Genomic DNA, 14,658 nt, shown 5'->3' with positions numbered 1-14,658 from the left:
ATTTCAGATGCAAAAATATTTCATTTAATATACAAATTTTTTTTTAAAAAAATCACATTTCCTCCGACCCTCAATTTAATCGAGCGAATTTTACTGATTTTCTCCGATAAAAAGTTTCAATCCTGTATTTTATTTTGTTCTAGTTAATTTTTTTTCAATAAAATCTAAATTTTTGGGCATTTGCACGTCTGTGTGTTTTGTCTCTTTTTTTTTGAAATGTTTTGTGATGTTTTTGTTCAATTAGGGTTGGGTTTATTTAGCGTGGGGTCTGTCAAAAACGATTTTGTTAATATTTATGGTGATATGAAAAGTCTGTATCGAATCTGGGGCGGTGTTGATTATTGCAATAGCTCATATTTTACAACCAAAGATTATTCATTCTTCGAGAGATTTACTTTTTTGGCATGTCTATAACTTGTATCGAGCATGTACATAGATGTGGTGTTTTAACATATCTATAATTGGTATTCTCCAATATTAGTGTATGCGATTGGTGTTTCTAAAAACTGGACTACTAATGATTTTTACGTGATATGGTCAATTATGATGTTTGATGTTGTTTTCAGGAATGTTGGTCCAATTTGGATCGTTTAGAATATTTTTGATTTCGTATTTAATTTCATTAACTTTTAAATTAAGTGTGTTAAATAATTAGAAAACAAATCATCTAATTATTTTTAGTATGTTATTTGTTATCCAACCTGATTGTATCGGTAGTAGGAGGTTTGTTCCGACTTTATTATATTCAAGTTAATGAAAACTGCTTTTTTATTTGTAAAAAAGAAAAGTGTTGTTAGGTATAGGAACTAAATGAAAGTATTTTATGTAAATAATTAAATTATATATATCGATCATTTCAAAAATAAGATTCATATTGAAAAAAATAATTAATTACACAAATATCGTAAGAGCGGTGTTACTGCTTCAAAAGAAATCTAAAAAGTATTCACAAATTTTTTTTGAATAATGCATGACCTGTATTTATTTATGGGATTTATGGGTGTGTATATAAGGGGTACATAACATTTATGTGAGGATAGTCAATAACATGACAACTCGACATTTGAGACAGAGTTATTCGAGGACTCCGCCATTTCTCATCCTCCTCCTTACTGTAAACGTTGTAGTCTGACGGGGTTTTCTGAAGTTATTTTGCCAATTAGTGATCGAAAAAAAAAGGATATTAGTCACTACATTTGCGGGAATTAGGAATATACATGTGCATGTGCCTACAATTAGTGAAAGATACACTATGCACCAATATTATCCCCTCATTGTATTTGTGCCTAATTGTCTTTGTGTCTTTTAATCCGTTAACTAATTGTAATTGGTTATCAATCATGAGAATACAATTATACAAGAAGCAAACAAATATAGAACACTAAAATTGTACCAGATACAAACTCTCTGTTGTTGCCGTCTCCTCTGCAAATAAGCTAATAATTTCAATTACGGTCCATCATGCATGTTTCCACATGCCTACATAGTAATGTAGGAAATATACTATGAATTTAACAACATTATCTACATTTGTTATTATAATAGACCGCAGATACAACACTAAAATTATGATTTTTCATATCATCTGCCTTTGCGTATTGCAAAGACATAATCAGTGAAAACAGATACAAAAACACGTTACATGAAAGAAGCAAATCATGTGCAAATGTAGCCTACCATTCACATGCATTAGCTATATAATTCCACTATACAGAAGAAAACCTCAGTAGAATAAAAGATTCCAGATCATTCAATACTGTGAATCAGCATTACCAACTCTACTCTCTGAAGCATTTTTCTATGGATCATCATGGTTTCTCTGTATTTTTGCAGCATGTTTTCCTGCCAGATTAAAATGTCTTTCGTCGTTTTGATAGTATATTGAATTTAAAGTTAATCATGAAACTAGACAATTCACTTGCACTGAACAATCGAACACACAAGTACAATAAAAAACACAACTCTATGTCGCATGAGAGAAGTGTAATTACAGATGGTTAACAAAGAAACAAGGCAAAGCACAGAGCCACAGAGCTTGAACATTAGAGAAAAAACTTGGACTCGACTTGTTTGTCTTATTCATGACGGTCAGCTTCCCTTCCATAAGAAATCGCTTAGACGTTTGGTGGTGGCCATATCTTTCCGAACAACTCCTCAACTCGTTTTGCTTGATTGGCGTAACCATCTAAACCAGCAGCCAAAAGTTCAACACCAGCCGGTCCCATAGCTGACGCAAAGCTGTATTGGTCCCACTTTACAAGCTGAAATGAAGATAAAATTGTGTATCATGCTTTTCATTGAGTAGATTATATGTAGCCAGAAGAATTCAAAAACTTGTCCTAATGTTAATAAATTATTACTCAAAAAATATATTAGGTAATGAGGCGTAATACACAAAATGAGCAACTTCTCTAATTTACCATGCAGGATACACAGATTTTCAAGGTCTTTCCAATTATTACTGTATGGCTTAACATGATATCGCAAGTCTGTTAACATCCCAAGTGCATATACAGTCATCACTCAAATCACCTGATCACATACACTAAACTTATTTATGATATGAAATACCCTCTTACGGATGGAAAATCTCCATGGAGGTAAAACTGCCAACACTAATATTTGGTAAGCGATAAGACTTAAGCAAGTAGCGGGCCTATGCCAACCGTTGGGGCAACAGAATGCACATATTCGTGTACATAATAGTTGATAACTTCTGGTGGCGGGGCCGCTCCTTCGACGCCGTGTCTGGATCCTTCGTCATTGTGGAGGTGTAGCTGTGGTGGGGTTACTACAAAACAACACCGGAAGGGGGGTTTTGGTCCCGCGGCGCCTCCGGTGTGAGAGTATGAACTCGCTTTTGGGGAAGATGAAGATATATATGAATGAAGGGTTGCTGTGTGTGTATATGAGTGTGAGAGAGTGATTAGCCCCAAAATCTTACCTTCTTGGGCTATTTATAGCCCAATGATAGGGTTTTGGGGTTGGTACTTTTAAATTGTAGCTATTGGTTTTGGGAGCGGAGGATACCTGGTTGGAGTGGATGCTTTACACGTGTCAGCGCGGGACTGGTCGAGAAATGTTCTGAGGATCCTCTAATACGTGCCTTGATTATTCCCATGATTGATGTGTGACAGTTGTCCCTGTCATGTGCTTGGGTCAGTGCCTCACGTGCTGGGATTTCTCAAGGTTGGGCTTGCAGGACTGGGCTAGTCAAGACTGGCAGTGCGTGGGACTAGGCTTAGTTAGGAGTCCAAGACTAGTCCTTTGAGGAGCTATATGGAGTTAGGAGTCCGGGAATAGACATTGCAGGAGCTATATGTACTATCATGTGCCCCCCGCTCCCTTATGCAGATTTTCTGAATGGGGGAGTAAATTTGGGCTTGTTTGATGAATTTGAGCTTTTGATTGGTGTCTTTAGAAGAATTTGAGTTTTCCTTGCCCCCAGTCCGGATTGGGCTGAGTTCGGCCAATCAGGACTAATGTTGGTTGTTCTTAAAAGAATTTGAGCTTTCCTTGTCCCCCAGTCCGGATTGGGCTGAGCTCAGCCAATCAGGACTAAAGTTGGTGGTCTTTAGAAGAATTTGAGTTTTCCTTGCACCCAGTCCGGATTGCACTGAGTTCGGCCAATCAGGACTAATGTTGGTTGTTCTTAGAAGAATTTGAGCTTTCCTAGTCCTCCAGTCCGGATTGGACTGAGTTCAGCTAATCAGGACTAAAGTTGGTGGTCTTTAAAATAATTTGAGCTTTCCTTGCCCCCCAGTTAAGGTACCTGTCACGAGACTCCGCGAAGGCATGCCTATAGACATGCTTTTTGCCAAAAGACATGCCCAAATGGCATGCCATTTATCAATTAAATATAATAAAATTTAAAACATATTTATTATACTAATATACGGTGAACTTGAATGTAAAATTAAAGTTAGTTGATAGTAACAACCGAATATCATCATAATACTCATTTACATTAGTAACTTCTTATGCTAAACCCATGACTAGGAAGTGTTATAGGTGTAATCTTCCTGGTCATAAGTCGAATGAATGTCCTCAAAGAGGCAGTAAATATGATTGCATGAGAAGCATAGGAAGATGAAAAAGGGTATCAGTATGGTCGGATGGTGAAGATGGTGAATTTGAGGATTATGTGTAAGATGAAACAACTTTCTTTGTTCGAAGGATGATGTTTGCCCAAAAACATGAAGGGAAATCTCAACGACACCAGTTATTTCTTACCATGTGCACTATTAATGGGCATATTTTTGCAGTTGTGATTGATAGTGGTAGCATGGAGAATATTATAGGCATAAACACAGTCAAAAGGTTGAGAAGCATCCAAACCCTTACACCCTGGGTTGGATAAAAACACTATCATAATACTCATTTACATTTCCGGATATTTCTAATATTAAAATAATTATCAAAAATTTAAAAAAATAGTAAAAAGGCATGCCAAATCATGAAAAGGCATGTCTGGCTAATTGACGTTATGGCATGCCCGTGCCACTGTGACATGCACCCTTACCCCGGTCCGGATTGCGTTGAGTTCGGCCAATCAGGACTAAAGTTCGTTGTTCTTAGAAGAATTTGAGCTTTCCTTGCCCCCTAGTCCGGATTGCATTGAGTTCGGCCAATCAAGACTAAGGTTTGTTGTTCTTAGAAGAATTTGAGCTTTCCTTACCCCCCAGTCCGGATTGGACTGAGTTCAGCCAGTCAGGACTAAAGTTGGTGGTCTTTAGAAGAATTTGAGCTTTCCTTGCCCCCGGTCCGGATTGCGCTGAGTTCGGCCTATCAGGACTAATGTTTGTTGTTCTTAGAAGAATTCTTGCCCCCAGTCCGGATTGCGTTGCAGGAAGTAGTCCGGACTTGGAAGTTGAAACGGTTTTGGGGATTTTCCCCCCAATGATTTGAATTGTTACAGTTGTTTTTTTTTCAAAAGACGTGCTGTAATAATGACTCTTCATTAATCACCGTGGGTGATGGGCGGTCAGGATCGTGCCACGTGGCACGACTTGTTGGGATTCACTGTGCCCATAAAAGGCACTCCTCCCCCTTCTTTTTCTTTTTTACCTTTCTCTTGTTCTTGTTTTTCTCTCTTCGTTTTCTTCCTGCTTTGTTCTTGGTTTTGGAGAGGAGTTCTTGAGTATTTGCTAATTGTGTGATGGTCGTCCCCAGCCGCTCCATATTCTTTATCTCTGTGAGTCTTTGTTTCGTTCTTTGTTTCTTTATTTGAGTTTGTTGTTCTGTTGATTTTTGTGTTTGTGCTATTGTGTTTGTGTGCTATTTTGTTTGGTTTTGGTTGAATGTTTGTATGTATATCTGTATGTATATTTGTTTGTGTTGTATTTTGGTGTTTGATTTCGGTTAGTCGTGTTTCTGGAATTAGGGTTTTTTGGTTGAGTCCAGACTTGGTTGCTTAGTCCGGACTGATATTTTTGTATTTGGTTCTTGTTGTTTTTGTTCTATTGTGACTTGGGTCCGGAGTGATAGGCTAGTTCTATGGTTTTATAGTCCGGAGTGGTTGATTTGTTTGTGTTTGTTTTTTGAGTTTTGGGTCTCCGGGCCGTTTGCTTTTGACTTAAGATAAAATTGAACATAGGGTAGTCCGGACCATGTAGCGTTTAAGATAAATAAGCCGTAGAGATTTAGACTAACCTTTATCACTTGCTTTAGGTTTATGGTTCGGACTAAATCTCGTGCAAAGGCTTACATCTCCTGCTATCCAGGGCCATCAGGTTCAGATTTAGACTCATCTAGTGACTCCGAGCGCATTGACATGGGGAAGAAGACGTCTACCTTGGATTCCGAAGCTATCACTAAACTGACCGTAGGTAGTATAACTTCTAGGAAAGTTCCTTGTACACCGGAGGGGTTGTGGGTGGATGTCCCGAATTATTTCATCAGCAGGAGCGATGAAATAGAAAATAGTTGGTATTATAAGAGTATCCGGTCCGGATACGCCAGGCAACCAAATGATGGTCCGGGGCCGTTTGACCGTGTGGAGTTTGATAGAAGGTTTGCGGATAGCATCGTGTTCAAGGAACCTTATGAGCTGAAGGATGAGTACGCTGCCTTGGATCACGCGGCGCAGGACCCATCAGTCCGGGCTGCTTTTTAATTGGACCCCCGGATTGAGTGGAGGTGGCCGGAGCCGGGTGAGCGGATCTATCACAGACCGGCTGATGGCTTCGTGCCGGTGTGGTTGGAGCATTTGCGCTCCGGATGGAACCCACACTGGCACCTCTTCTTGAAGCATCTATGTAAATATGAGTATCAACTATCTCCGATGCAAATCACCCCCAACGGGATCAAGTGGATGACTTGGTTCATTGCTTGCTGCAATCAGTTCAAGGTGCAACCTACGTTCAAGTTGTGGCACCATATTTTTAGTTTGGTGAAGTTCAGTCAGGCGCCACTGTATGAGCTTCGATTCCGGGCTGCGCGGTGTGGCTATGGTTCTTCTTATAGGCCGGTAATTCAGCAGTCGTTCCTGAAGCACTGGAATGGAGAGATTATTATGCTGAGGGGATTGGACTTGAAGTATTTGCCCCATATTGCTCATGAGGGAGTCCGGACTAGGTTTCCGCGTGCTACTCTCCGGGGTGATGCAATTCGGATGGTTTTCACTTTTTGTGAATGCTTGGGTATTCAGATGACCCGGGACACTTTCATGATTTATAGGACTATGCATCGGTTAGGGTGTAAGTTTTTCTTTTTAGTCTGGACCGCTCATTGTTTCGTTTAGTTCTTGTGAAGTACTTGTTCTAACTTGTCTTTTGTTTTGCTCTTTCGTAGGTCTGTCCCATTTTAATCCGGACATGTCATCTTCTGCTTACAGTGATGCGTTGAAAGGGCTGGGAACTGCTTTTAAACTTCCTAGGAAAGCTTCTGTTGCGGGCTCCGGATCTAACCCTCCCCCGGAGGAAGGGTCACAGAGCAATGTTGTTTCTAGACCGGAGTCTGATGCGAATGAAAGGCTCCGGAGCAGAATGTTGAGGTTGACTTTGGTGATGATTTTGAGAACCGGGAGGAGCTTGAGCCTCTTGGAGAGGTTCCGGAAGTTGAGGTTGGCCGGAAGAAGAAGAGGCTCCGGAATTCTGGTACGAAGCCTTCCCGGGCCCATAATGTTTCTGTTGGGGGTGAGTCCGGCGCGAACAAGGGGAAGGGTGTTGTGGAAGAACAGCCGGAGAGATCCAGTCCGGGTCTCCTAGACCATCAAAGGAGTCAAAGTAATATATTTGCGCTATCTGCTCAAAGTAGTTCAGGTGCTCCTTCGGGTCTCCTAGACCATCAAAGGAGTCAAAGTTATAATGCTTCAAGTTCCGCTGCCGGGGAATGGCTGAAAGGAGTTAATGTTTCCCCAATTTCTACTCATGAATCTATGTCCATCTTTCTTTGCAATTCATAGATCATATCTTTTAGGTCCTTCTGCCTTTCTTCCTCTTCATCATCAGAGATCAGCTCCGGAGTAGGGTCTCTCCGGGTTCTCTTCCTCCTAGACTTGGCCAGTAGCTTTTCTTCTTCTAACTGCATCCTTTTCTGGATTTTTAGTTCAAGCTTTGCCTCTTCCTCTTTACTGATTTGCTCCCGCACCTCTTCCAACCTTCTCTGTTTAGCAGCTTCTGCTTCTTTCTTATTACCTTGATCCTTTTTGCTTTTCTTTCCCTTAGCTCCAATTCGGTCAAAGACAGATCTCTTAGATTGCTGGGAATCCCCGGACTCTTCCGGTTCTTCCTCGAGTTCGGCTTCTTCCTGGAGTCGGGTTTGCTCCTGCCTGTAGAGCCTGATTGCTTCTGTCAGTTCATCACTTGTAAGATTGGCCATGTGCTCTTCGGCCACCGGGACATTGGTGTATTTGTATTGGTTTAGCTCAATAAAGCTTCTGGCATCCCTGGTGTTTACAATTCTTTCCACGACGGGAGTGTGTTGCAATGGTTGCTACTGGAACGCTTCGGCTCCTGGATTAATGGCCTGGGAGCGTTCCGGCTCCTGGACCTGAGTGCTAGCAGATGGTCTCCCAGAAGTATGCTTTCCTGGTCTTGTCATTTCTCAACAATACCAACAACAACTAACAACAATATGCTACAAAAAATACCGATCTAAGGTTGCTTTTTGAAAATTGCAAAAACTACCCAGAACAATGACAAACACTAACAAATAGCTTCCTGAGACTAATTTAAACAATCTTCTGGGACTACTCAATAATGTGGTAGAACAAGTGTAGCGAGGTTGTAGAACACAAAGGCAATATGCAAACTAGAGTAAAATCGGGGTTCTAAAACGATCAAAACCAACAATAGCACACACAAACGTGGCTTAAATCAACAAAACAGGGCTCACACAAACGTGGCCTAAAATAACGAGCACACACAAACGTGGCTTAAATAAACAATATTCATTTTTATGAGAGAGTTTGGTTGCTTGCGTTTTACAAGTTAAATAAATGGACTCTTTCAAGAGATTGTTGATGAAGGCGAATCCAGGGGCACCGAGACCCAAGGATGGAGAACCCCCTCCTTCTAGCGCCAAATGATAACTCCTGGTGGCGGGACCGCTCCTTCGACGCCGTGCCTGGATCCTTCACCGCCGTGGGGGTGTACCTGTGGTAGGGTTCCTACAAAACAACACCGGAAGGGGGGTTTTGGTCCCGCGGCGCCTCTGGTGTGAGAGTAAGAACTCGCTTTTGGGGAAGATGAAGATAGTTATGAATGAAGGGTTGCTGTGTGTGTGTATATGAGTGTGAGAGAGTGATTAGCCCCAAAATCGTACCTTTTTGGGCTATTTATAGCCCAAGGATAGGGTTTTGGGGTTGGTACTTTAAATCGTAGCCATTGGTTATAGGTGCGGAGGACACCTGGTTGGAGTGGATACTTTACACGTGTCAGCGCGGGACTGGTCAAGAATGTTCAGAGGATTCTCTGACACGTGCCTTGATTATTCCCATGATTGATGTGTGACAGTTGTCCCTGTCATGTGCTTGGGTCAGTGCCTCACGTGCTGGGATTTCTCAAGGTTGGGCTTGCGGGACTGGGCTAGTCAGGACTGGCAGTGCGCGGGACTAGGCTGAGTTAGGAGTCCAGGACTAGTCCTTCCAAGAGCTATATGGAGTTAGGAGTCCGGGACTAGACCTTGCAGGAGCTATATGTACTATCAATAGTCATGCACATACAAACCTTATGATTTTAGTAGTATGTCTGTAGAGTTATACAAATCAACGATCCATCGATACTGTTGTGGAAAGCTTCAATCCCCTTTATTCTCCTGGCTAAAGGTCTTGGCTCAAATACCGACTCCCCCATACCCGCATACTTAAAAATCTTAAGCTGCAAACTGGTCAACATACCTAAACAAAGCAAGAAGTGAGGCCAGTCGGAATGGGTAATGGGCCACCACACAGTAAAATGATCACACTCGAGGTATATACATATACAGTGTTAACTCTTATGTCTATGTTTCTTTTCTTTACTGGTGTGCCTCTGTCACTGTCTTCTATGATGTTGTAACTCGTTAGGGTGACACTGGCTGCAACTTCTCTAATTTTAAACTCAGGCTCAGCTCAAAGGATTATAAGGTAGAAATATCTGTAAAAAGTTTAACTATTAAATTTTAATTAGCTCTAATTTTGAATTTCTGGGCCAAAAGAGAAAGGTTGTTTGAATAGAAACAAGACAAGAACTTTTACTGTTTGGAGAAACATCTTTATATGAGCATTCAACTGATCACTAAGACAGTTTTTTCTCCAGAGGAACCAACCTATGTTAAATTGTGTTGGCTAAAAATTATTTTACTACTAGAAGAATTAATAAAGCTCAAACCTCTTCTTCACTAAAATTGTATGCATTAGCTGAATCTGGGGATAGTCTTTTCACAAAAGAATATTTGTCACCAGGAGTCACAGATTCCTTAAGGGCTTGCAATATCTTCAACGGAGTAATGATATAGTCAACCCTGAAAGTGAAGAAAAGAAATTGCACCAGGTCATTGCTTGAATACATAATGTTACTATTTAAAGTTTCAAGTTGAAGGCGAATATATCTACCCTAATACATGAAGCACATCCTGCTTGTTTCGAATAGCTGCAGCCATTAACTTCGAGTTATGCCCATATTTGTGAATGTAACTGTAAGCTTTTGTCACCTAAAAAGTCAGAAATATGGTAAGATCATAACTCGTGATGCTGCACGGCAAGAAGGGGGGGGGGTAATAATTGTCATAATTTGCATCCTACGTTCCATTCTGGGATACTCATCTCCGGATTCTATCATACTCTGATGCAAAAATCACTTGCAAAAGACCTAAATTTCCTATGCCCCACTAAAACTTAATTCAAGATACAGCATATATACATATACTTCAGCTAGAGAAGCACGTTAAAGTTATTCAGATTTCAGCATATATGTACACTCAATTGGTAATAAAAAAACACTATAAGATCATAACTTCCGCAAATACAAATTAATTCGTTAATATGTTTATATAGTTAACTATATTTAATAATGGTGTATGTGATAACTACAGGCACACTCTGTAACAAGATGAAAGAGAAAGTACCAGCTTAAGAAATTTAGCTATTAATATATTTGACTGAATATCTTCTGTTGATATATGGCTAACTTAAACACACATAACTTTGCAGAAAGACAGCTAGAAACCACTCTTATGATTATGTTAATTACTAGATTCTTGCAGTAATTGCAGGCTTAGTGGCTTACCAAAGCTAATCCAGGATCTTCTCCTCTCTTGAGAGCAGCTTCTATCTCGGGATCGCCACTGCGATGGCATGCCCAATCCTGCCCATGTCCACAGCTCAGCAATCGACCTTAAATATTATAAAAGGATCAAAGAAAAAATAAATTACCCTGATTCGACCAACAAAAATCTGAATGACAGAAGATCCAGCTTGAGCAGCTGCTGCAGCTTGACAAAAGCTAAAGAAACATGGGTTTATTATTAGCGATTATGCAATCGTAAAATACAGCTTGTTATCCATATGCAATGGAATAAAGTTTGCATTGGCAGTCAATTAATTGGTTATAATCTGCAACATGTAGTTTTAGAAACCCAAATTATATAAATAAATTAAAAAATTAATTTCAACAAGGTGCTATTTACTGCAATGGTCGAGTGCAGAAAATAAAATACGCACGCACACATTCCTTCAATGAGATGCAACCCCTCGACGGCTCGACCTCTTGTTGCCAAGAGAGGGCCATCCACCAGGTCACATGCCTTCAATAAGTTGATGGTATAGCTCTAGTACCAACAAGGTAATGATCACAAGAAATACTAGTCTAATTGTATAGCATATCAACTAAATGAGATCGAGTAACTTCCACTCAAAAGGCATATGATCAAAAATAACATGCTGAAACAGCATATCAGTCAGACAGAAACCTTACTGACTAAGACTGAAATCTAAAAACCATTTATGATATTCTACTTTTAAAAGTTTAAATTCCAATATATATAAGTGACAAAAAAAGGGGCCTATTACGAACATAGTTAATTTTTAAAATACTTCACCGATTCTATACATACATAAAATTTGCCTGATGTAAACCATTTATCCTAGTTGTGGCCTTAGATCTTTGTTATAAAATAATGTAATCAGTCATTTATGAATGAAAAAACTATATATACCTGTAAACAAAAGTCATGTGCGTCCGAATACCCTCAGATTCCAGTACTCTTGATGCCTCAATTCCCTAAAGAAAAATACAGTAACAAAGGTGAAGATGACATACCATCAAGAATAGTAGAGAAATCTAGTTCCATGTAGATGACATTATTTTTAACAAAAAGCTTAAGAACTTAGTTCTCAGCTACTTACTTGCCAAGTTGCTGGGATCTTAAACAACAAACGCTCTGGGGGCACTTCAACTTCGCGGTACAAATTCAACAGGTCGTGCACCTGACCAGTACGGTAAACACATGTGTAAATATATCCATATAATGACTTAAAGAACTAATGGGGACATGCGAATCTGTTTTTTTCCTGTTATTTATACATACATGAGTCATGCCACAATTTTTAGTTTGATCTGCTTAAAGCTAATAAACTCAACTATGTAAATACTACTTTAAATAGTGTCAATAGAATCCAACGGTTAAATAGACTGCTAAGGATATATCACAAATAACACAGATCAACAGATGAAATTACAAATGTTTACTGGAAGTATGTTTTGGCTGATTATTGACTGAAAGTTTCATTTAGGTGACAAAATAGATAACAGATAATTGTCTACAAGTCGACTTAATGATCTTTTAAATCAAACCACAGTTCCAGTAATCTAAATCTTTCTGGAATCTCAAGACTATCTTTGAACTAACTCTGGAATAACATATACTGATTTCTCATTTTCATCATTGGGCCCTGAACTTTCTATGACTAACAATCAAACTGTAAAAAGAATTATGTAAGAATTATTGTCATACAGTAAATAATTTTACTTCACAGACATTGATGGATGAGAAAATTTGTAATAGCGTAAGAATTATTAGAGTGGCTATGCAAACAGGAGCGAGCCTGTTCATGCTTGATCATGAATGTTTTCTAGGCAACGATAGTACAGTATAGCATGATAGGCCTTTTATGTCAAACGATAACAAAAGATAGGTAATTATTTGTTATTTAGCTGAAAGTGCACACTCTACAATAAACACTGTCAATGCAATATAAGTATGAAAAGAAACTATGTACGGAACATATTAAGAGGAATCAAAAGTATTGCTGAAGAATCTACCTTACAACATCTGAATATCAAGCAAAAACAGTAGTTACAATTTTCTTCAGTTAAGAACATTGACAGAGACCCACGACCGTGTTGGTCTGTGGATAGATGGGTCCACAGTTCTTGTAGAAAACTATATGTAGCCAATAAATATGCAATGAGAACACATTTGTTTGTAAATTTCTCACAAGTCTCCAATCTTATACCTTGCTAATAATTCCATGCGTGTCATATGCAAGACGAGCATCAATTTCAGTTGAAACTCTACCTGGAACTAGCTTTGCCAAATCACATCCAACATTGACTAAAGCCTGCAATTTAATAACCAATAGTCACTAATTGATAGATTGAAACAGAACCACGAATTGTAATTACATTAAAACTATATCTACCTGGTTAAAGAAGCACGCCATTCGAGCATCTGAGCTATCAGAGGCGCTGCATTTCCCGTCTGCCAATGCAGTGTCGACAGCACCCTGGACTCCAGAAAATATATCTTTATAAAACAAATGTTGAAGCTAGTGCATGCACATATGGTATATGAAGAAATCAATCACATAGACACCCATTTATCCAAATTTAAAACTATAATCAAATATGATAACATGAAAAACTAAATTTCATAAACACCTAACTCATCTAATTTGACGAGCCTCTACAACATGCCTCATAGCCAAGACAGTTAAGCACTTAAGTAAGACCTATTCTTGGTTCACAGACTGGTAATTGCACTTATATCTTAGTTCTGGTCCAAAAGTCACACTTGAACTTATCAAATTAGAAAAAATTTACCTATCAATGTAATAATGTGGGAACATATGGCAAATATACATAACTAATCAAAAAAACATGAAAAGACATATAAAATAAAACGTTATTTATCTTGAAGGCAAATGCACCAACTTACTCTAAATGCAGTATCAGGAAGACTACAGATACCAAGGAGCAGAGAAGAGCTAACAGTGGCAGCAGTAGGAGGGAACCTATATTATTCGATACAAACTTTACAATAAACTTCTCACATTACAAATTAATCAAGACTGAATTAAAAAAAATTAAGTGGACTAAAACTGAGGCAAAATCTGACCTTTCGAAATCATCGAAAATGACAGTATCAGGAACTACCTCACTGTGGGAAGATACAGCATCCAGCTCAGTAGTTAAACCTAAAACCAATCAATCAAAAATACCCAAAACCACATCAATCAAAATTAAAACAAACAAATCAAGATTAAAATTCTGTACTACCAAAATTAAGCTAACCAGTATCAAGAGAAGAAGCAGAAATTGCAGAAAAACTTTGCTGTTTAATTAGGGAAAATGATCTAGGAAAGTTGAATATGTAATTTGGACTTGCAGATTGAACTGGGAATCTCAATCTCCTATCCTGCAAAAATGCAATTTAAACAAAATAATTAAGTTGGTATCTGTAGCTGTTAAAAGATGCTATCACAGATACAAACATAGAGTGAGAATGAAGAAATTACCAAAAGGGTAGGAGAGGAGGAGAGAAGATGAAAGGAAGAAGCCATTGCTGATTAATTTCAAGAAAGAGCAGAGTTAAAGATGCAATTTTTAAGTTGAAGAAAGCTTAAAGATTTGCAGTTGTTTTACTTACCTCGGTTTGATCGAACAAGAGATGACTATGATGTTTTTATTTTGTAGTATGTTCCTAGCAGTAGGTAACTAGCGAGGACTACTTTTGTAGTAATACTGCCAACTTTGTAAATTGTACGTGGGCTTCTATGTGCTCAGTTATCCGCAGGTTAATCCTTTTACGGGAACAAAGAAAAAACATATTTTTATTTGTTCAATTTAAATCATTTTCTCTGTTCCCAACTTTCCTTTATAAAATTTGTTCAATTTAAATATTCTTTGTTCCCAACTTTCTTTGTATATTAATATTTATTAAAACAGACAACGTTGT

General features: G+C 38.7%; 1 protein-coding gene across 1 annotated transcript; it reads right to left on the bottom strand.

Annotated features, from left to right (window-relative positions):
- Positions 1–1,553: 1,553 nt before the first annotated feature.
- Positions 1,554–14,464, bottom strand: LOC141666611 (uncharacterized). The gene is made up of 14 exons (XM_074472711.1): positions 14,350–14,464; positions 14,219–14,265; positions 13,995–14,118; positions 13,819–13,897; positions 13,639–13,714; positions 13,124–13,207; positions 12,938–13,042; positions 11,828–11,908; positions 11,638–11,702; positions 10,856–10,925; positions 10,710–10,787; positions 10,037–10,134; positions 9,813–9,945; positions 1,554–2,261 (listed from the first exon to the last, which is right to left on the bottom strand). The coding sequence occupies exons 2-14, from the start codon at positions 14,261–14,263 to the stop codon at positions 2,115–2,117; spliced, it is 1,185 nt and encodes a 394-aa protein (XP_074328812.1). The 5' UTR covers positions 14,264–14,265; positions 14,350–14,464; the 3' UTR covers positions 1,554–2,114.
- Between the last annotated feature and the right edge of the window lie 194 nt (positions 14,465–14,658).

Source organism: Apium graveolens, chromosome 6, assembly GCF_009905375.1.
Source record: "Apium graveolens cultivar Ventura chromosome 6, ASM990537v1, whole genome shotgun sequence".
In the NCBI taxonomy this organism is placed as follows: domain Eukaryota; kingdom Viridiplantae; phylum Streptophyta; class Magnoliopsida; order Apiales; family Apiaceae; genus Apium; species Apium graveolens.
This window is presented reverse-complemented; position numbering and strand designations above follow the sequence as displayed.